The 17,240-nt window shown below is 30.2% G+C and overlaps 1 protein-coding gene across 1 annotated transcript; it reads left to right on the forward strand.

Moving 5' to 3' along the window:
• The first annotated feature begins 4,586 nt into the window (after nucleotides 1-4,586).
• LOC107627052 (uncharacterized) lies at nucleotides 4,587-7,135 on the forward strand. The gene is made up of 6 exons (XM_016329924.1): nucleotides 4,587-5,039; nucleotides 5,569-5,622; nucleotides 5,737-5,982; nucleotides 6,091-6,160; nucleotides 6,276-6,736; nucleotides 6,950-7,135. Exons 1-6 carry the CDS (start codon nucleotides 4,587-4,589, stop codon nucleotides 7,133-7,135), a joined length of 1,470 nt encoding a protein of 489 aa, XP_016185410.1.
• Nucleotides 7,136-17,240: the final 10,105 nt, after the last annotated feature.

A 17,240-nucleotide genomic window follows, 5' to 3' on the forward strand; every position in this document is an offset into this window, starting at 1 on the left:
CAGCCCAATTTACAATCCTTATTTTCTTTCTGAACCATGAGCAACTAAACCTTCATTGTTAAGGTTAGGAGCTCTGTCTATTGTATGGATTAATTTTATTATTTTTCTATTTTAATTCATGTATTGATTTCTATTTCAAGAATTGTTTTCGTTCTTTATCTTATAAATTTGGGTGTAACGGAAGTATGACCCTCTTTCTAATTGAGTTGTTGTATAACTTGGAAAAGCTCTTTACTTGAACAACAGTTTGAAAACATATTCTCCTAAATTTTAATTATCTGGACTTAACGGGATACGTGACATATAATCCTCTTATACTTGGGTAATTAGAGTTTCTGTGGCCCATAAACTAGAATTGAACTTCACCCCCTAATTGGAATTAATTGACCAAGGAATTGGCAGTTGATGAATTTTAGAAGAAAGGAATTAGAGTCTAGTCACATATAGTTTGCCATGAATTAAATCTCTCATGATTAAAATAAATTAATAAGAAAAGTCAATCTGAAAAATAGATAACTCTAAAGCCTTAACTGCCTTCTCCATATTTTATTCCCAACTTATTTATTTGTCTGTCTTCTGTTTAATGCTTTTTGAACTCTTAAACACTATTTTTTACTTGCCTAACTAAGTAAATTAATCAACCATCGTTGCTTAGTCCATCAATCCTCGTGGGATCGATCCTCACTCACCTGAGGTATTACTTCGTACGACCCGGTGCACTTGCCGGTTAGTTTGTGGTTAGAATTTTCGCACCAAGGAGCGCACTGCGCAATGGAGAAGAGTGTTGAGTTGCGCTATCGCTGTTAGGTTTGTCGATTGGAGCTACGCAGTGGAGAATGGGTGCGTGGGTTAAGGCTTCTGATATTGGTTCAAATGAAATGATGATGATACCCAAATCTATTTTTTACTTGAGTATTTACCCAAATTGGAACCTAAGGAATTTTAAAGTGGACGTTTTAGTCCTCAACTAAAATTAATCACTCTGTTAGTCCTCAACATTTTTGGCGTCAGACAAATTGATCTTTTTTTTCTCATCTCCGTTAACCACTAACGGAAGGAGGTGATGTGTCGATGTGACTGTGATGAGTCAGCTGTTATGTTCCACGTGTTACATTAGGACAAATTGGTCTTTGGACAGATTGATACAAAACACTGCGTTTTGGAATAGGCACGACGTCATTTTGTGAGAGGAAGAGTCTATCAAAACTGAAGCATCTCTTTGCCTTCCCTCTACCAAAACGAAATTACTTTGAACTCCCTCTCTTCTCCTAGGTTTTACTAAGGAAGCCACCAGCACGTCAACCTGTAGTCCTCCGACCACCTCCGTTGACGTTGTCGATGCTAGGGTTTGAATGAGTCATCGTTATTGCAGAAGAAGGTACTGTGAGTGTATCGCTGGCCACTGCCACTGGTCGAGGTTAGTATAGTTATGAGTTTATCTATTAAGTTGTTGATGGTATAGTTGATCATTGTTGACATTGTTTAACGGTGTGATCATGCAGTAGTTGTTTCTGTTAGAATACCATTAGTTGCTGTAAATAAAAGTTGTTTTTGATTCTTTGATACTATTTCACATGGTTTACTGATAAGTGTTGTGGTGCATACATATACGAGGTTAACATGAAAAAGACACAATATTTCATGATAAACACATCGTATTGATGTATTTAAGCTGATTATGAAATTTTATCGAAATAAGAGAAGTTAGGGTAACATTTAGTGTTGATGAAATTTTTTCCAAATTTTATCTGATTAAGGGTAACGTTTAGTATTCTAATATTGATAGTGCTATTCCATCTTTGTAAATTACAGATGACTGAGTGGGTTACCCCTGTGTTTCAACATGGGGGGAGCTTTGTCAAAGATAACAAAGGTGAACTTCTCTATCTTAATGGCAATGTAAAAAGATTTCCTCCGATGGATCTGGACTTAGTGAATTACTTTGACTTGAAGAAATTGTTTGAAGAGCTCAGCTACCATGAATTCAAGAAGATGTATTGGTATGATCCAGGAGCTCCTAGCATGGAAGAAGGTTACACCCTATTTATGGAGATAAAGAAATTAGAGATATGTGTGATGCAAAGAGGGAAGACAATGAAACTGATGAGTTGTACTTGTTTTTTGACCACCCAATTATGGAAGATGTTGAATGGTCAGAAGAAGATGAGATGAATCTCGGTCAGAGAGATGATGGTAATAACAATATGAATGAAGAACACATTGATGAAAATAGAGAGGCCAAAATCTTTTCTGATGATCCAATATCTGATGGTGATAGCTATGATAGCTATGAAAGTGCTGAAGATAAGGCCTATAAACCCCCACCTCCAGGCTTTGAGAGTAATATTGAGGATGATGAAGATGAATTGCTCATTAATATAACTAAGAGAAAAGGTAGCAAAGGAGATAAGAAGGCTGGCAAGAACAAAATTGTGAAAAATGTAAGGAACAATGTTGGTCCTAAAGTCATTGCTAGGCCTATCCACACATCCAAGCCCAATAACACAGCTGGGCCCAAGGACACTGCCAGGCCTATTCCTACTACTGGACATGGTATAGGGGAGGTTGATAGTGAGATATTTAGTGATAATTTTGATGGTCTAGGTTTTGAGTCAGAGGGTTTTAATACACCTTAATCATCTAATAATGAGGGAGATGGTTTTGACTGGCCTCAATTCAATGAGGAGGCAGCCTTTGGTGAAGTGGTGCAAAAATTTATAACCACAAACTAACCGGCAAGTGCACCGGGTCGTACCAAGTAATACCTCAGGTGAGTGAAGGTCGATCCCACGAGGATTGAAGGACTAAGCAACAATGGTTGATTAATTTACTTAGTTAGACAAACAAAAAATAGTGTTGAGAGTTCAAAAAGCATTAAACAGAAGACATGCAAATAAATAAGTTGGAAATAAAATATGGAGAGACAGTTAAGGCTTCAGAGTTATCTATTTTCTGGATTGACTTTTCTTATTAATTTATTTTAATCATGTGAGATTTAATTCCTGGCAACTGTATTTGACTATACCCTAATTCCTTAGACCTTTCTAGTCTCCTCTAACTTTCATCAATAGCCAATTCCTTGATCAATTAATTCCAATTAGAGGGTGAAGTTCAATTCTAGTTATATGCCACAGAAATCCTAATTATCAAAATATAAGAGGATTATATGTCACGTATCCCGTTAAATTCAGATAATTAGAAGTTTAGGAGAAATTGTTTTCAAGCTGTTGTTCAAGTAAAGAGCTTTTCCAAGTTATACAAGAACTCAATTAGAAAGAGTGTCATACTTCCATTCCACCCAAATTCATAAAATAAAGAACGAAAATAATTCTTGAAATATAAATCAGTACATGAATTAAAATAGAAATATAATAGTATCAGTCCATACAATAGATAGAGCTCCTAACCTTAACAGTGGAGGTTTAGTTGCTCATGGTTCAGAGAGAAAAATAAGGATTCTGATAAAATGTATTTTGGCTGAGGTGGAATGAAAAGTGGAATAATGTTGGAATCCCCCTCCTCTCCAGAAGAGAAGTTTCTTTTCTCTTTTATATCTCATCCTAATTAATTAAAAAATCTATTTTTCTAAAACTAAAATAATATCTTTTCCTATTTTTAAATAATTAAAGTTTAAATCAAACTAAATCATCAAAATCAGCGTTTTCTGCTTTTCTTCACGTGGCACATGTCACGCGTACGCGTTGATGGTCTTCTTCGCGTGTCACGCGTACGCGTCAGGTACGCGCACGCATCGCTGAGCAACTTCACTTTTCACGCGTGCGCGTACCTTGGAACGCTTCAAATCACGCGCACGCGTAAGGCACACGCACGCGTCGCTCCTCGCTGTCATCTCCTTTAATTCTTGTGCTGATTCTATTTGTGCAAACTTCCTCTTCATCCTCTGGGTCATTCCTGCCCTATATAGCCTTCTTCTCTTTTTCTGCGGAAGCTCCATCAAATCCAACCAAATGCTACCTAAAATAAACAGAATTGCACAAGACTCAAAGTAGCATCCATAGTGGCTAAAAGATAATTAATTCTTGATTAAACTCAACAAATTAAATGCAAATTCACTAGGAAAAGATAGAAACGATGCTCACGCATGATGAAGTTCAACTCCAACTGAACATGGAGTTTACCACACTTGAACAATTCAAGAAAGCTCTGAAGGATTACACTATTGCTGAAGGGAGGAGGATTTTTTATGTTAAAAATGATAAGAAGAGAGTTAGGTGCAAGTGTGCAAATGGCGAGGAGAAGGCTATGAGTGCAAAGGCAAAGTTCAAGGCCAAATGTAAGGAAAAGAGGGGGCCACTGAAACTGATAACTCTGGAGTAGATGAAGTGCAAGGTACTGTTGATGTCAGTGAGGGATCAGGATTAAAACACACTACAGATGTGAGTCAGTAAGCAGGGGTTACAAAAGGTGCACCAAAAATCAATTGGGCTGAAGGGAAGGGTGAGAGTGATAGCAACAAAACTGAATGTCCATGGCTAATTTATTGTGCCTGGAACAGTGCAAAGGGGTGCTGCCAAGTTAAGACCTACAATCCCAAACACACTTGTGCAAGGTAATTCAGTTTTAACATGGCTAACCAGAATTGGATTGCTGATAAATTAGAGAAAAGGCTATTGACCCAGCTTCACTTGACTCATAGAGAAGTCTTTGATCATATAAAGATAGACTTTAATGTGGTGTGCAGTGACAAGATGATTTATAGAGTATTAAGTGTTGCTAGAGAAAGGTATATTGGGAATGAGAGGGCTCAGTATGGAAAATTGAGAGACTACCTCACAAAGATACACGAAAGTAACCCAGGTGGCTCTGCATTATTGGAATTAATTCCAACAATCCTTGATTCACCACCATTGTTCAGCAAGTTGTATGTTTGCCTGGAGGCTTGTAAAAGGGGTTTTAAGACTAGCTGCAGACCGTTGATTGGTTTGGATGGATGCCATTTGAAAGGATATTATGGGGGACAACTATTGTCAGCTGTCGGTCAGGATGCAAACAATCACTTCTATGTGATTGCTTATACGGTGATTGACAGTGAAACGAAGCAAAATTGGAAATAATTTCTACAACTTCTGCAAGAGGACTTGGGTCAATGCACAGTGGAAGGCTGGAATTTTATCTCTGACCAACAGAAGGTAAATTAGACTTAATTTCATTCATAATAATGTACTCAAAATTATCTACTAATCCTTAGATGTACTCTGTGGGTGAATTACTTTGTATAATGTTGGAATGATTAGAATAAGTATCATATTCTTGAACTTAGACTTAAATTCTGCATGTCCGTGATTTAAGGCTTGTGACTTATTGTGCTCTGTTCTTGTCAATGTGAAAACTATCTTGTGATATGGAACTGACTGGTGAAGTTATTAAGGTTTATGGTGTCTGATAAATTGTTCAATTCAGGATATATTTGTCTGATAAATGACTTGGTCGGGGATCTATGTGTCTGGTAAATGACTTTGTTGGGGATCTACGTGTATGATTATTTGAAAGTTTGCATGCTATTAGATTTTGTATGTCTTTCATACACTACGTGCACCTATCCTGCAGGGTTTGCTGCCTGCTTTGCAGGAGGTGATGCCAAATGCACACCACAGAAATTGTGTAAGATACATTTGGAAGAATTTTATAAGAAGGTTTAAGGACAAACAGTTGAAGAATAAGGTTTAGGCATGTGCAAGGAGTAGCACAAATGCTGAATTCCAGCATCACATGCAGCGGCTGAAGAGAATGAATGAGGGTGCATGGGCCTATCTTGCAAAATTCCAACCATCTTGCTGGACCAAAGCCCATTTCAACCATTGGCCCAAGCTTGACAATGTGACAAACAACATGACTGAAGTTTGGAACGCCAAAATAAACCACTACAGGGGAAAGCCCATTCTTACCATGTTGGAAGAGATCCGTTACTACTTGATGAGGAGAATGGCCAAGCATAAGAAAGTTCTAAGCACCTACATTGGAGTATTGGCACCAGTTCAGCAGAGGAAAATGGAAGATATTATGAAAGATACTAAGTTCTGGACAGCTCAATAGACTGGTGACAACGATCGTAATGTATTCGAAGTCCAGAGACATTCAAAGAAAGTTGGTGTACATCTTGGAAGGCACACTTGTAGTTGCAACTTGTGGCAACTAACAGGTAATTTGATGTATTATTCATTTTTTGTGAGTTGTGATTTTAACATGTAATAATTTGTTTTGTTGTTTAACATGTACTTGCTGATCTTATGTTATTGGCTGATAATCTTGAGTAGGAATTCCATGTGTTCATGTGTTGACAGCTATACAAAAGAGGTGTAATAGGCCAGAACCTTATGTGCACCCTTGGCTCAAAATGGATGCATTTAGAGCCACGTATGAACATGTGATCAGACCAATCAACTCAGAGAAATATTGGAAAAAGATTGGTCTCTTGGCTCCAGAGCCATCCACCATTAAGAAACCACCTGGGCGCCCAACCAAGAAAAAGAGAAAACCTGATCCTGTTGAGGATGCACGGGATGCGACAAAGGAAAGAAGAACATTCATGGTCACTTGCCAAAAATGTGGTCAGAGTGATCACAATGCAAAGACATGCAATGGACCACCAAGGCCTAAATCACCCCCAAATGTTAAGGAAAATAAACAGCCAAGAGCTAAGAAAAATACTTCATCTGCTCCACCACTACAAGATGAAGTCCAAGTCTCCCAAACAGCCCCTCAATCACTGCCACAGGTAAAACATCATTACTTGTTGAATTTGTTGTTGTGGTCATATTATTCTCATGCTACCTGCACTTATCGGATCTTCAATGTGATACTGACCTCTTGGCTTAATTCATAAGGATCCATTTGCCTGATAGACCCTTTCAATGGGGATCTGTGTCTGATAAACTGTTTAGTTGGGGATCGAAAAGTCTAATACTTTGGTTTATTTTTGTTGTATTAGGAGCATACAACTAACATGTCAAGTGGTGCTGTGACTACATCAGTATCCAGGCCTCCAAGACCTAAACAACCAATTAGGAGGCCACATCCTACTCCAACACCTACCCCCACCATCTACTCCAGCACTTTCTCCAGGTCCCACCATCTTCGCACCACCACAGAGGCCTACCCAATCAGCATCACCTGAAACACTTGCTGCTACAAGTCCTGGCACAGCTTCAAGAATCTTCAAGTTCATTCCAACGCCTACTAAGACTTCCAAAATAGATTTGGTCCTATTATGTCAACATATTTTTATGAGTTTAATACAACTTTGTCATATTTTATTATGTTCTTAGTGCATCTTGTTGAGACAATATAGTCTGTCTATGTTTGGTTATTATGTTGACAGTGCATGTCACTGCACTTTTTTGGTGGAACATCTTATTAGTCCTAGCAAAAACATAGCGACTAGCTACCCTTTTGTTTAAAATTTTAGTTATATGGAATGATAGTTGGTACTTAGATTTAAGTAAATCTGATTTAATTTCATTTCTAATATAACTTTTCTCTATCCAGTAAATACTCATCATTCACCTACTCATTGTTCATTGCTTGCCAAAACACTTACAGATTAGTGTTTCAAAAAACAAAAGCTAACACCGTAATTACTTGTTCAACTATATAATATAAGATACAATCTTCCTCAATCTACCTAAATTCTACCTACAAGAAGACAAATCACAAATCCTAGAATGAAAAAGAACATAGGACTGCAGCATCCGAACCATCATCTATTCTCAGCGGCATTTTTGTTCTTCTTCTCAAATGCATCAAGCAATTCTTTCAGCTTCTTCACCTTCTCCGCCAGAGCATCATCATCCTTTCCACCATGACCATCACATTGAAATACCCTATCAAACCACACAAAGAAATCACAGTGGGAAGTTTTCTCCTGCCCATACAAATAGAAGGGTTTAGGATACAACATTATCAGAAATTATGTTTGGAATACAAAAAAAATTTAAAATCATCCATACATTATTCTGTAAAAAGGATAGCCAAAGAAAGGTCTTTTGGGACTTTTCTCCGTTCCGGACTCTACAACTATGGCATAGGCTCCATAATGGCATCTTGGAGTTTCTCCTTTGGTGACTATGAACCTACCGCCGTGGGCAAAACCACTGCTAACACTTCCGTAACCACTAGCTTTAACTCCCCGCCGATACAAACTTCCACAACTTTCTCCGATTGCCATTGTTAACAACTATAGCCTTCTCTGTTGCGTTACTTGCTATTCGATAATTTAGGGTTTTGAAAAGAAGAAGAAGAAGAAGAAGAAGAAGTTGATTTCATACGTCGTTTCATGGCTACCTACAGTTTATCATTGTCGTTTTTGTACAATCCAATCCAGGGACCACTTTGTCTGCTTTCCCACGTGTCACTTACCATCTGTGTCATCATCTCAATGTGACACGTTGGATTTCGCCGTTAAGCTTTAACAGACTAATCTAACGGAAGGATCAATCTGTCTGATACCAAAAAATGTTGAGAATTAACGGAGTGATTAATTTTATTTGGGGACTAAAACGTCCACTTTGGAATTTCTTAGGGACCAATTTGGGTAAATACTCTTTTTTTCTTTTGTCTTTTTCTAAGTTATTTGCTGGGGAAAAAAATAGATGGGAATATAATTAAAAATTTTCTTCTAAAATTTTTAACTATAAACAATTTTAGGCAACTTTTTATAAATGTTATCTGTTAATTTTTTTCGACAACTCTTATAAAATATTGTATTTTTATTTAAAAATGTTGTCTTAAATTTTTTATATTGCAATATTTTGTAAATGTAGCTTTAGATATAAAAAACAATTATTTTTATGGGTTACAAAAAATTTTGTTATCTTTTGCTTGTTTAAAGGCAACTCGTCGAAAATATTATCTGTGTCTATCTAAGATAATTTTTATTAAATATTGCTTCAAATAAGGATTATCTTAGACAAAAAAAATATTGTAATTATGCACAACTGCGTCGTTGTGTCATATCTCAGGTGCATCCGATTTTTTTTTAATCCCTAACACAGAATCTTTAATTTGTGTATTTATTATACTTTTATCCTCTACATCTGGGATATGACATACACTTTGTGTATTTTTATAATTTTATTTTTTTAAATGTATTTTTCAAATTTTAAAGAATTTATTAGTGTTAAAATTAGGGTAAAACACCTCCATAAACCAAAGAGAGATGGATTTTATATGAATCCTCAAATCAAATAGCATTTTTTTTATAAATCGAATAGATTCAATTCGATTTAGGCATACTAGTAAATTGAATTGATCAAATTCGAATTACCAGGGATAAGAGTAAATCAAATTTACTTGATTCAATTTAGCATGGATGTAAGTTTGCAAAGTAAATCGATCCTATCAAATTCGATTTAGCATGCATATACCTAAATACATGTAATTCGAAACGATTAAATTTAATTTATGTGTAAAATGCACGCATAAATCGAATCCATAAAATTCGATGTACTGTGTTTTGATACACCAACAATTATATTTATATGAAGCTAATGCTAAATCGAATTTAATTAGTTTGATAATACGAGTCTATGAAAAAAAATTTATAAGTTTAAATTTTTTTATTATGTATAAGTTAGTAACGAGTACATTACAAATTTTTATAGTACTCATCATAACATGTTTTAAGTAACTTTTAAATTTTATAAAATTATTTATAATAATTACAAAAAAAGGTTTACAATAAAAAATTTAAAATTTTATAAAAATATTTAATTTAAATTTTTTATTAAAATTTTAGTTATATTCATTATAAAATGAATAATTACAATAAAAGAGGAGAATCTAACAATATTAAAAGCCAATTAATTTAAAAATATAATTTAAAAAATAAATCATTCACATAATTACATAATTGTGAATATATGATACGATAAATACTTTTCAAAAATATTATTCTAATGGTTGACTTCCAAACACTAAATTCTTTATTTAAATAATTTAATTTGTATCTAACCTAATATAATAAAATAGGTTTAAACTTTATTATTATTATTATTATTATTATTATTATTATTATTATTATTATTATTATTATTATTATTATTATTATTATTATATAAAATGTAAAAAAATTTTAAAAGATTTTATGAGTATTATAAAAATTTGTAAGTCAATTTATGTAATGAGTACAACAAAAATTTTAATAATAATTTTTAAATTAAATATTGTTATGATGAGTACTATAAAAATTTGTAATGTACTCGTTATTAATCTAGCATAATAAAAAATTTCAAACTTTATAAAATACAATTTTTTTTCATAAACTTGTATTATTCAATTTAGCATTGGCTCCATATAAATATTTATTGGTGTATCAAAATAGAGTAAAAAATTCGATTTATGCAATTCATGAATTTTGTACATTAATCAAATTTAATCACTTCAAATGACATGTATTCAAGCATATGCATGCTAAATCAAATTATCAATTCGATTTACTCTTATCCCTAGTAATTTGAATTTGATCAATTTAATTTACTATTTGTATGCGGAAATCGAATTAAATCAATTCGATTTATATAAAAATATATTCTGGGACATTTAGGTAACAAATTTTGATTTGAGCAATTCACATAAAATCTATCACCCTTTGATTTATGGAGGTCTTTTTACGTTAAAATTACCTAGACTTTTGAATTTAAAAAAAATATTAAAAGGACTTGTAATTGAAAAATAGATTACTTTTGACATGGGTGAAGGATCAAATGAGATTAAGTGCATAAAAATTGAAAAGTTATACATAAAATGTGCATAGATCTTGTTTAACATAAAACACTCACCCTTTAATTTATGGAGATTTTTATCCTTAAAATTACTTAGACTTTTGCATTTAAAAAAAATCTTAAAAGAACATATAATTGAAAAATGGATGGCTTTTGACATGAGTGAAGGATCAAATGAGATTAAATGCAAATGATATTAAATGCATAAAAATTGAAAAGTAATATGTAAAATGTGCATAATCTTGTTTCACATAAAACACTCACCTTTTGATCTATGGAGGTCTGTTACCCTTAAAATTATCTAGACTTTTACATTTAAAAAAAAATATTAAAAGAATATATAATTGAAAAATGGATGGCTTTTGACATGGGTGAAGGATCAAATGAGATTAAGTGGATGAAAATTGAAAAGTAATAGGTGGAATGTGCATGAATAAGAAAACACGCACCCTTTGATTTATGGAAGTCTATTACCCTTAAAATTATCTAGACTTTCGTATTTAAAAAAAATGTTAAAAGGACATATAATTGAAAAATGGATAGCTTTTGATATTGGTGAAGGATCAAACCAGATTAAATGCAAATGAGATTAAGTGCATGAAAATTAAAAAACGTAGAATGTGCATGAATCTTGTTTCACATAAAACACTCGCTCTTTGATTTATGGAGGTCTTTTACCCTTAAAATTATCTAGATTTTTGCATTTAAAAAAAATGTTAAAAGAACATATAATTAAAAAATGGATAGCTATTGACATGGGTGAAGAATCAAATGAGATTAAGTGCATGAAAATTGAAAAGCAATACGTAAAATGTGCATGAATCATTTTCACATAAAACACTCACCCTTTGATTTAAGGAGGTCTTTTACCATTAAAATTATCTAGACTTTTGCATTTAAAAAAAATGTTAAAAGGACGTATAATTAAAAAATAGATGACTTTTGACATGGGTAAAGGATCATATGAGATTAAGTGCATGAAAATTGAAAAGCAATACATAGAATGTACAGAAATCTTGTTTCACATAAAACATTAGCTCTTTGATTTACGGAGGTCTTTTATCTTTAAAATTATTTAGACTTTTGCATTTAAAAAAAATGTTAAAAGGATATATAATTAAAAAATAGATGGCTTTTGATACGAGTGAAAGATCAAATGACACGAAGTGTATGAAAATTGAGAAGCAATACGTGGAATGTACATGAATCTTGTTTCATATAAAACACCCACGTAGACATTGAGAACTACAACAATAACTTAGTCATCTCGAAAAACCAGTAGACATTGAGAACTTCAAACATAACTTAACTTTTTCCAGAAACAATGGAGATTTCCAAGACACACTATCCACACTTAAAGCATTGAGATTTCCAAGATACACTATCCACACTTAAATCTTGCTTCATTTATTTGCGATTCTCTTTCTTTATCCATCTCAGTAGTCATGATAGTCGACAATTTTCAAAAGACAATTTTATTTTATCAAAGGACAATTTATAAGTCAGTAATAAACTAATAACAAAAGCGGTATTGTATTATATAATTATTAAATTAAATTAAATTATAAATAGATAAAAATGCACATAAAATAATTTAGAATATAATTTAGAATGAATAGAGTAATATACATAAAAGTTTATAAATATCAAAGTATATTTAAAAAATTGTTTTCAATGAACAAAAATATTATATTATTAGCAGATTTATAACTATATTTTTATATTTATAAATTTTAATCTATATTTTTATTTATTATAAATTTTTTAGGACAATTTACCTATTTAAATTGTTTAAATAATTATTTTATCAGATTACAACTTTTTAAAAGATGCATATGCAAATGCAACTTTTATACATCTATAAAAATCGTGACACCCTCCCACAGATTAAGATTGTACGTAAATCGCTACACTTACAAAAAGATTGTAGCGGGTTATTCATTTGGAGATTTTTGAATGGAATCATAATCTATATTATAAAAAAACATAGTATACGAGCATTATAATTATAAATTTTACATAACCGAATTAAAAAAAAATTCAACCAAAATAAAAATATTAGACATAAAGAATAGTAAATGATAAAAAAAGTTAATATGAACAAAAAAATAATAATATACATGAAAAATCATAACACTACAAAATGATATAAAAATTATTTATCATGTAAATAAAATAAATATAATAAAAAATAAAAATACACAAAAGAGTACTATAAATTTTATAATATCAAACAAAAAAAATATTTTATAATTTTGTTAGTACTATCAGTACTCTTTAATTTATTATTATTTTAAACTATAAATTTTTATTATTTATGATACTATTATTATTTATAATTAATTTTTATTTATTTTATCCTTTTTAATAGGATTATAATTCATATTATGCAAAATTTGATAACAACGTATTATATAATAATTACAATTACAAATTTTACAAAACAAAATAAAAAATAAATTTTTTTATACAAAACAAAAATTCACAAACTATCTATAAAATAATTCTCTAAATAATTTAAATAAGTAAATTGTCTAAATTTTTACATATATTTTTGCCATTTTATTCTTAAATTATATATTACTTGTGCATGAATAGTAGTGTGTACCTAGTGCAGGTAGCTACTATAAAAATTAAATATCGGTCTTACAATAATATATGAGCATGTTGTTGAAAATATAATCCACCTAATGGATAAGAATAAGGCGTATGTTAATACTCTCTCTGATGAATCTTTTTCCTATACCCAATGTGTAACAATAATATAAAAGAAAATATATTATTAAGCTTAGTCACTACTCCGAATACGTGGGAACATTAACCTATATATGGCAAATAATAATCTTGTTCATATATAAATGAAAAATAATTTATATAATTAGGTTAGTATGTTAATGGATATATTAAAAAATGAAATAAAAGTAGAATACGATATTCATTCTAAACTCAAGTGAGACTATACAGGAGACTTATAAGTTATTTAATTTTACTGTGTTATTCGTATTGGAGTAGATTTTTACCAATACTAAAATCTTTTAGATTACTAACGAGTTTTAGCAACACATTTAGTTAAAATAGTGACAGAAATTTTGGCATACAATTTTTTTTCTAAAATTTAGCGACAGAAGGAATTTTGGATTTAAAAAATTCATAGATAATTTGATCAACTCAAATGATGTCGTGTATATCTGTGATAACGACAAATTTATTTTGAAAATCAATCGTAAATTAGTTACTATCAAACAATACATTTCACTAGAAAAAAATTAGCAATGAAATTTTTCAATAAGGATACATATTATTAAATAATCTTTTGCTATTTTTTTTTGTCACAAATTAGTAACAAATTTTAAAATTTGACCCCAATTGTTTTCTATGCCACTTTTAGCGACGGATTTTTTCCTTCACTATTTCTGTCGCTAAACTAAAAAAAACCCTCGCAGTAAAATATCTCAATAATATGAAAGATTCTAAGAGTGATATATTGTAACATATTTATATATAGAAAAATTTTTAAGTGTATCAGTACATTAGTATTTTAATAATTTGTATCCGTTATAAGATCAGCAACTAAAAATTAGTGAAATATTGATATACTTGAAAGTTTTTCAATCATATATATACTAATGCATCATTATAACAAATCAATTTATATGATACCTACTTTTAAGATCAATAAACATAATTAATGATAAAAATATCCTTACACTAAATTAATTTGTATTATATGCATGTGTGTGTAATTTTAATAGTTTTACAAAGGGTAATCTACTAAAAATGCATTTGAATAATTTTACCACCGATAAAGATGTACCTAAATTTTGCTATCGACAAAAATATCCTAAAATAATTTAAAAACACGGCAAAAAAATATCCAATATTAAATATGTATTTCTCAAAAAATATTTTAGAGATTGAATTTTGATACGATTTTTTACAAGAATGATTAGAAAAATGAGATATTATTATTCTTAAAATTTGGTGATTTTTTTGCTAAGTATATATTTTTTGTGATTTTTTTAAAGTATTATTGGTTGTTGACAAAAAATCACAAAAAGATATATACTTAGCGAAAAATCACCAAATTTTAAGGATAAAAATATCTCATTTTTCTAATCATATTTGCAAAAAATCGCATTGAAATTCAATCTCTAAAATATTTTTTGAGAATACATATATAATGTTGGATATTTTTGTTGCGTTTTTAAATTATTTGAAGATACTATTCAAATATATTTTTATCAACAACAAAATTATTCGAATGTATTTTTGGTAGTTTATCCTTTTACAAATTAGTATTTCTATGATACTGGTTAAAAATATTAAATAGGAAAATTATGTTAAATTTCCAGCAAGTAATAAGAATAATTATGTTAACTTCAATAATTAATTCATGATTCTGGTTGAAATTTAATTTGCTTTTATATACATGCACTGTTTTAATTATGTCATGTGACATTGATCTACGGGGAGAAGCACATTCTGAATCTCAAGCTAAGCGAAATATAGGAAATTACATACACATGCATGTTCAACTCAAATGATTATTCCAATTTTATAAAAGAAAACCTGATCAGAAATCTATGGGAAGAACGTGAGACCTCAAGCATGGAAAACAGTCACTGAGGGCGGCACCTAGAATGAAGAGAAAAAGAGAAGGAATTCCAGTTTAAATAAAATAAACTAATTATCATAATAATGTGTATGTACCATTTTAAAGAAAGGAATTTAGCTTGCTTCAAATATTGGAAAGTCCATGCCATATGCAAAAACATGGTTGTGCCAGGTGCAATGCCCCTAGCATACCATGTAGAATGACTAAGATTTATTGGTAGGAAGCATGACTTCAAACTTAATTAATTTATTAAATTAATTTAAATTTGAACTTTTTTTTTTTTTTTACTATAGTTCCATTGCATCAACCCTTGTTGGGATCCGTGATCACTTAGCTTAAAATTATTATGTAATAGAAATATATAGTTAAAACAAAGTAAGAAAGTAAACTCAGATTAATATATTAATTATTTAGGGTTAGTTGTCATATAATATAGTAATATACTATATACTAATTGGATAAAATTCAATAATTAATAACACATTTTTCTAACCATAATTTTTTTGTATGTAATATTATTGGTGGAGAAAATTCTGTGTAGATATTCAATTATATATTATTACTACAATAAAACTAACTATCTTTTAATTATACCATTAATTAATTGATCTTCCAATGCAAGATATCAAATTTCTTCAGATAATAAAAATGTAAAAAATAATTTATAATCTTAAAATACCAAAATTAAGATTTTATAAAGATTAATAGTGAACAAACGAAAAATCAAATTTTGTGTTGTTCAGGATTCTTTTGTTTAGTTATATCCGGTTTAGAATTCTTTTCTTTCAGAATGATTTTATTTGAGATATATAATCATTTATATACTTTTTTATTAATTTAAATTTTTTTTAAAAAAATAATTTTATAACATGATATTAAAATTTCTATAACTTAAAAATCTGAATTTAACCTTTGTTGACTTAAAAAATTTTTGGCGTAAGATAAATAAAAATAGCCTATGTAAAAATTAACGCAAATACAAAAGAGTACATTGCGTAGAAAAAATATGTTAAATATATAATTATTTATGTATCTATTTTTATAAAGTTAAATTTAAAAAAAAATTTCATTGATAATTTTTTAGTTTATTAATATGTTTATAAAAAAATATTTGTATATTATTACTCTTAAGTGAAGAAACCAATATTAATTAATTCCCACCGAAATAAAATGATTATGGTAGAATTTTATTAGATATCTCTACAGGAATATATAATCATTGTATAATGAACTAGTTTACTGTGCCCGTCAAATTCCTTTATATATCTTTATTATGTATAACATCAATACATCATGAAGAAAATGATACATAAAGCTAAGTCTCAGTTCATTTACTGCAATTATTGATGCCTTGTATTTTTTTTCCTATAATATTTAATTTTAATATCTTCTAGTTGTCAAAAAAAATAATATCAATTGTTAGGTAATTTTTTTTTTTTTTGGGTGACTTCTTGTTAGGTAGGGTTGTGAAAAGGGTTGCTAGTTGCTACCTAATTAATAAGTATATTATGTTTAGATTTTATAATATGACAATATTTTTAGTTATACATTTAATTTATCGATAAATTAAGACTTAAAAAAAAATCCTATAGTAGACAATTATTTAATTATTACCGTTTCTCAATTTTTTTTTTTTTGTCATATAACACACTCACACACACTCATTCACACACACTAATTGACTAATCTAACTACCACGGCTAAAAATTTCAATTTGGTGTGGCTTAGTACGAGGCAAACACCTTTTTCACTACATCACAGTTTATCACCTTTTTAAGTTCTTATTAACATTTAATTATACGATTTTGCTATGTATCTAAATATTTTTGTCAATTAAATACTATTAAGTTAGTCCAAATAAAAAAACCTCATACAATAACGAGCGC

This window comes from Arachis ipaensis, chromosome B2 (assembly GCF_059453495.1).
Source record: "Arachis ipaensis isolate K30076 ecotype BB chromosome B2, ASM5945349v1, whole genome shotgun sequence".
Classification (NCBI taxonomy): domain Eukaryota; kingdom Viridiplantae; phylum Streptophyta; class Magnoliopsida; order Fabales; family Fabaceae; genus Arachis; species Arachis ipaensis.

Excerpts from the sequence above, each read along its gene's own strand:
- LOC107627052 (XM_016329924.1), top strand. The coding sequence starts at position 4,587 with ATGGCTAACCAGAATTGGATTGCTGATAAATTAGAGAAAAGGCTATTG. Across the intron at positions 5,040-5,568 it reads TCTATGTGATTGCTTATACG|GGTTTGCTGCCTGCTTTGCA; the intron begins GTGATTGACAGT and ends CCTATCCTGCAG. Across the intron at positions 6,161-6,275 it reads CAACTTGTGGCAACTAACAG|GAATTCCATGTGTTCATGTG; the intron begins GTAATTTGATGT and ends AATCTTGAGTAG.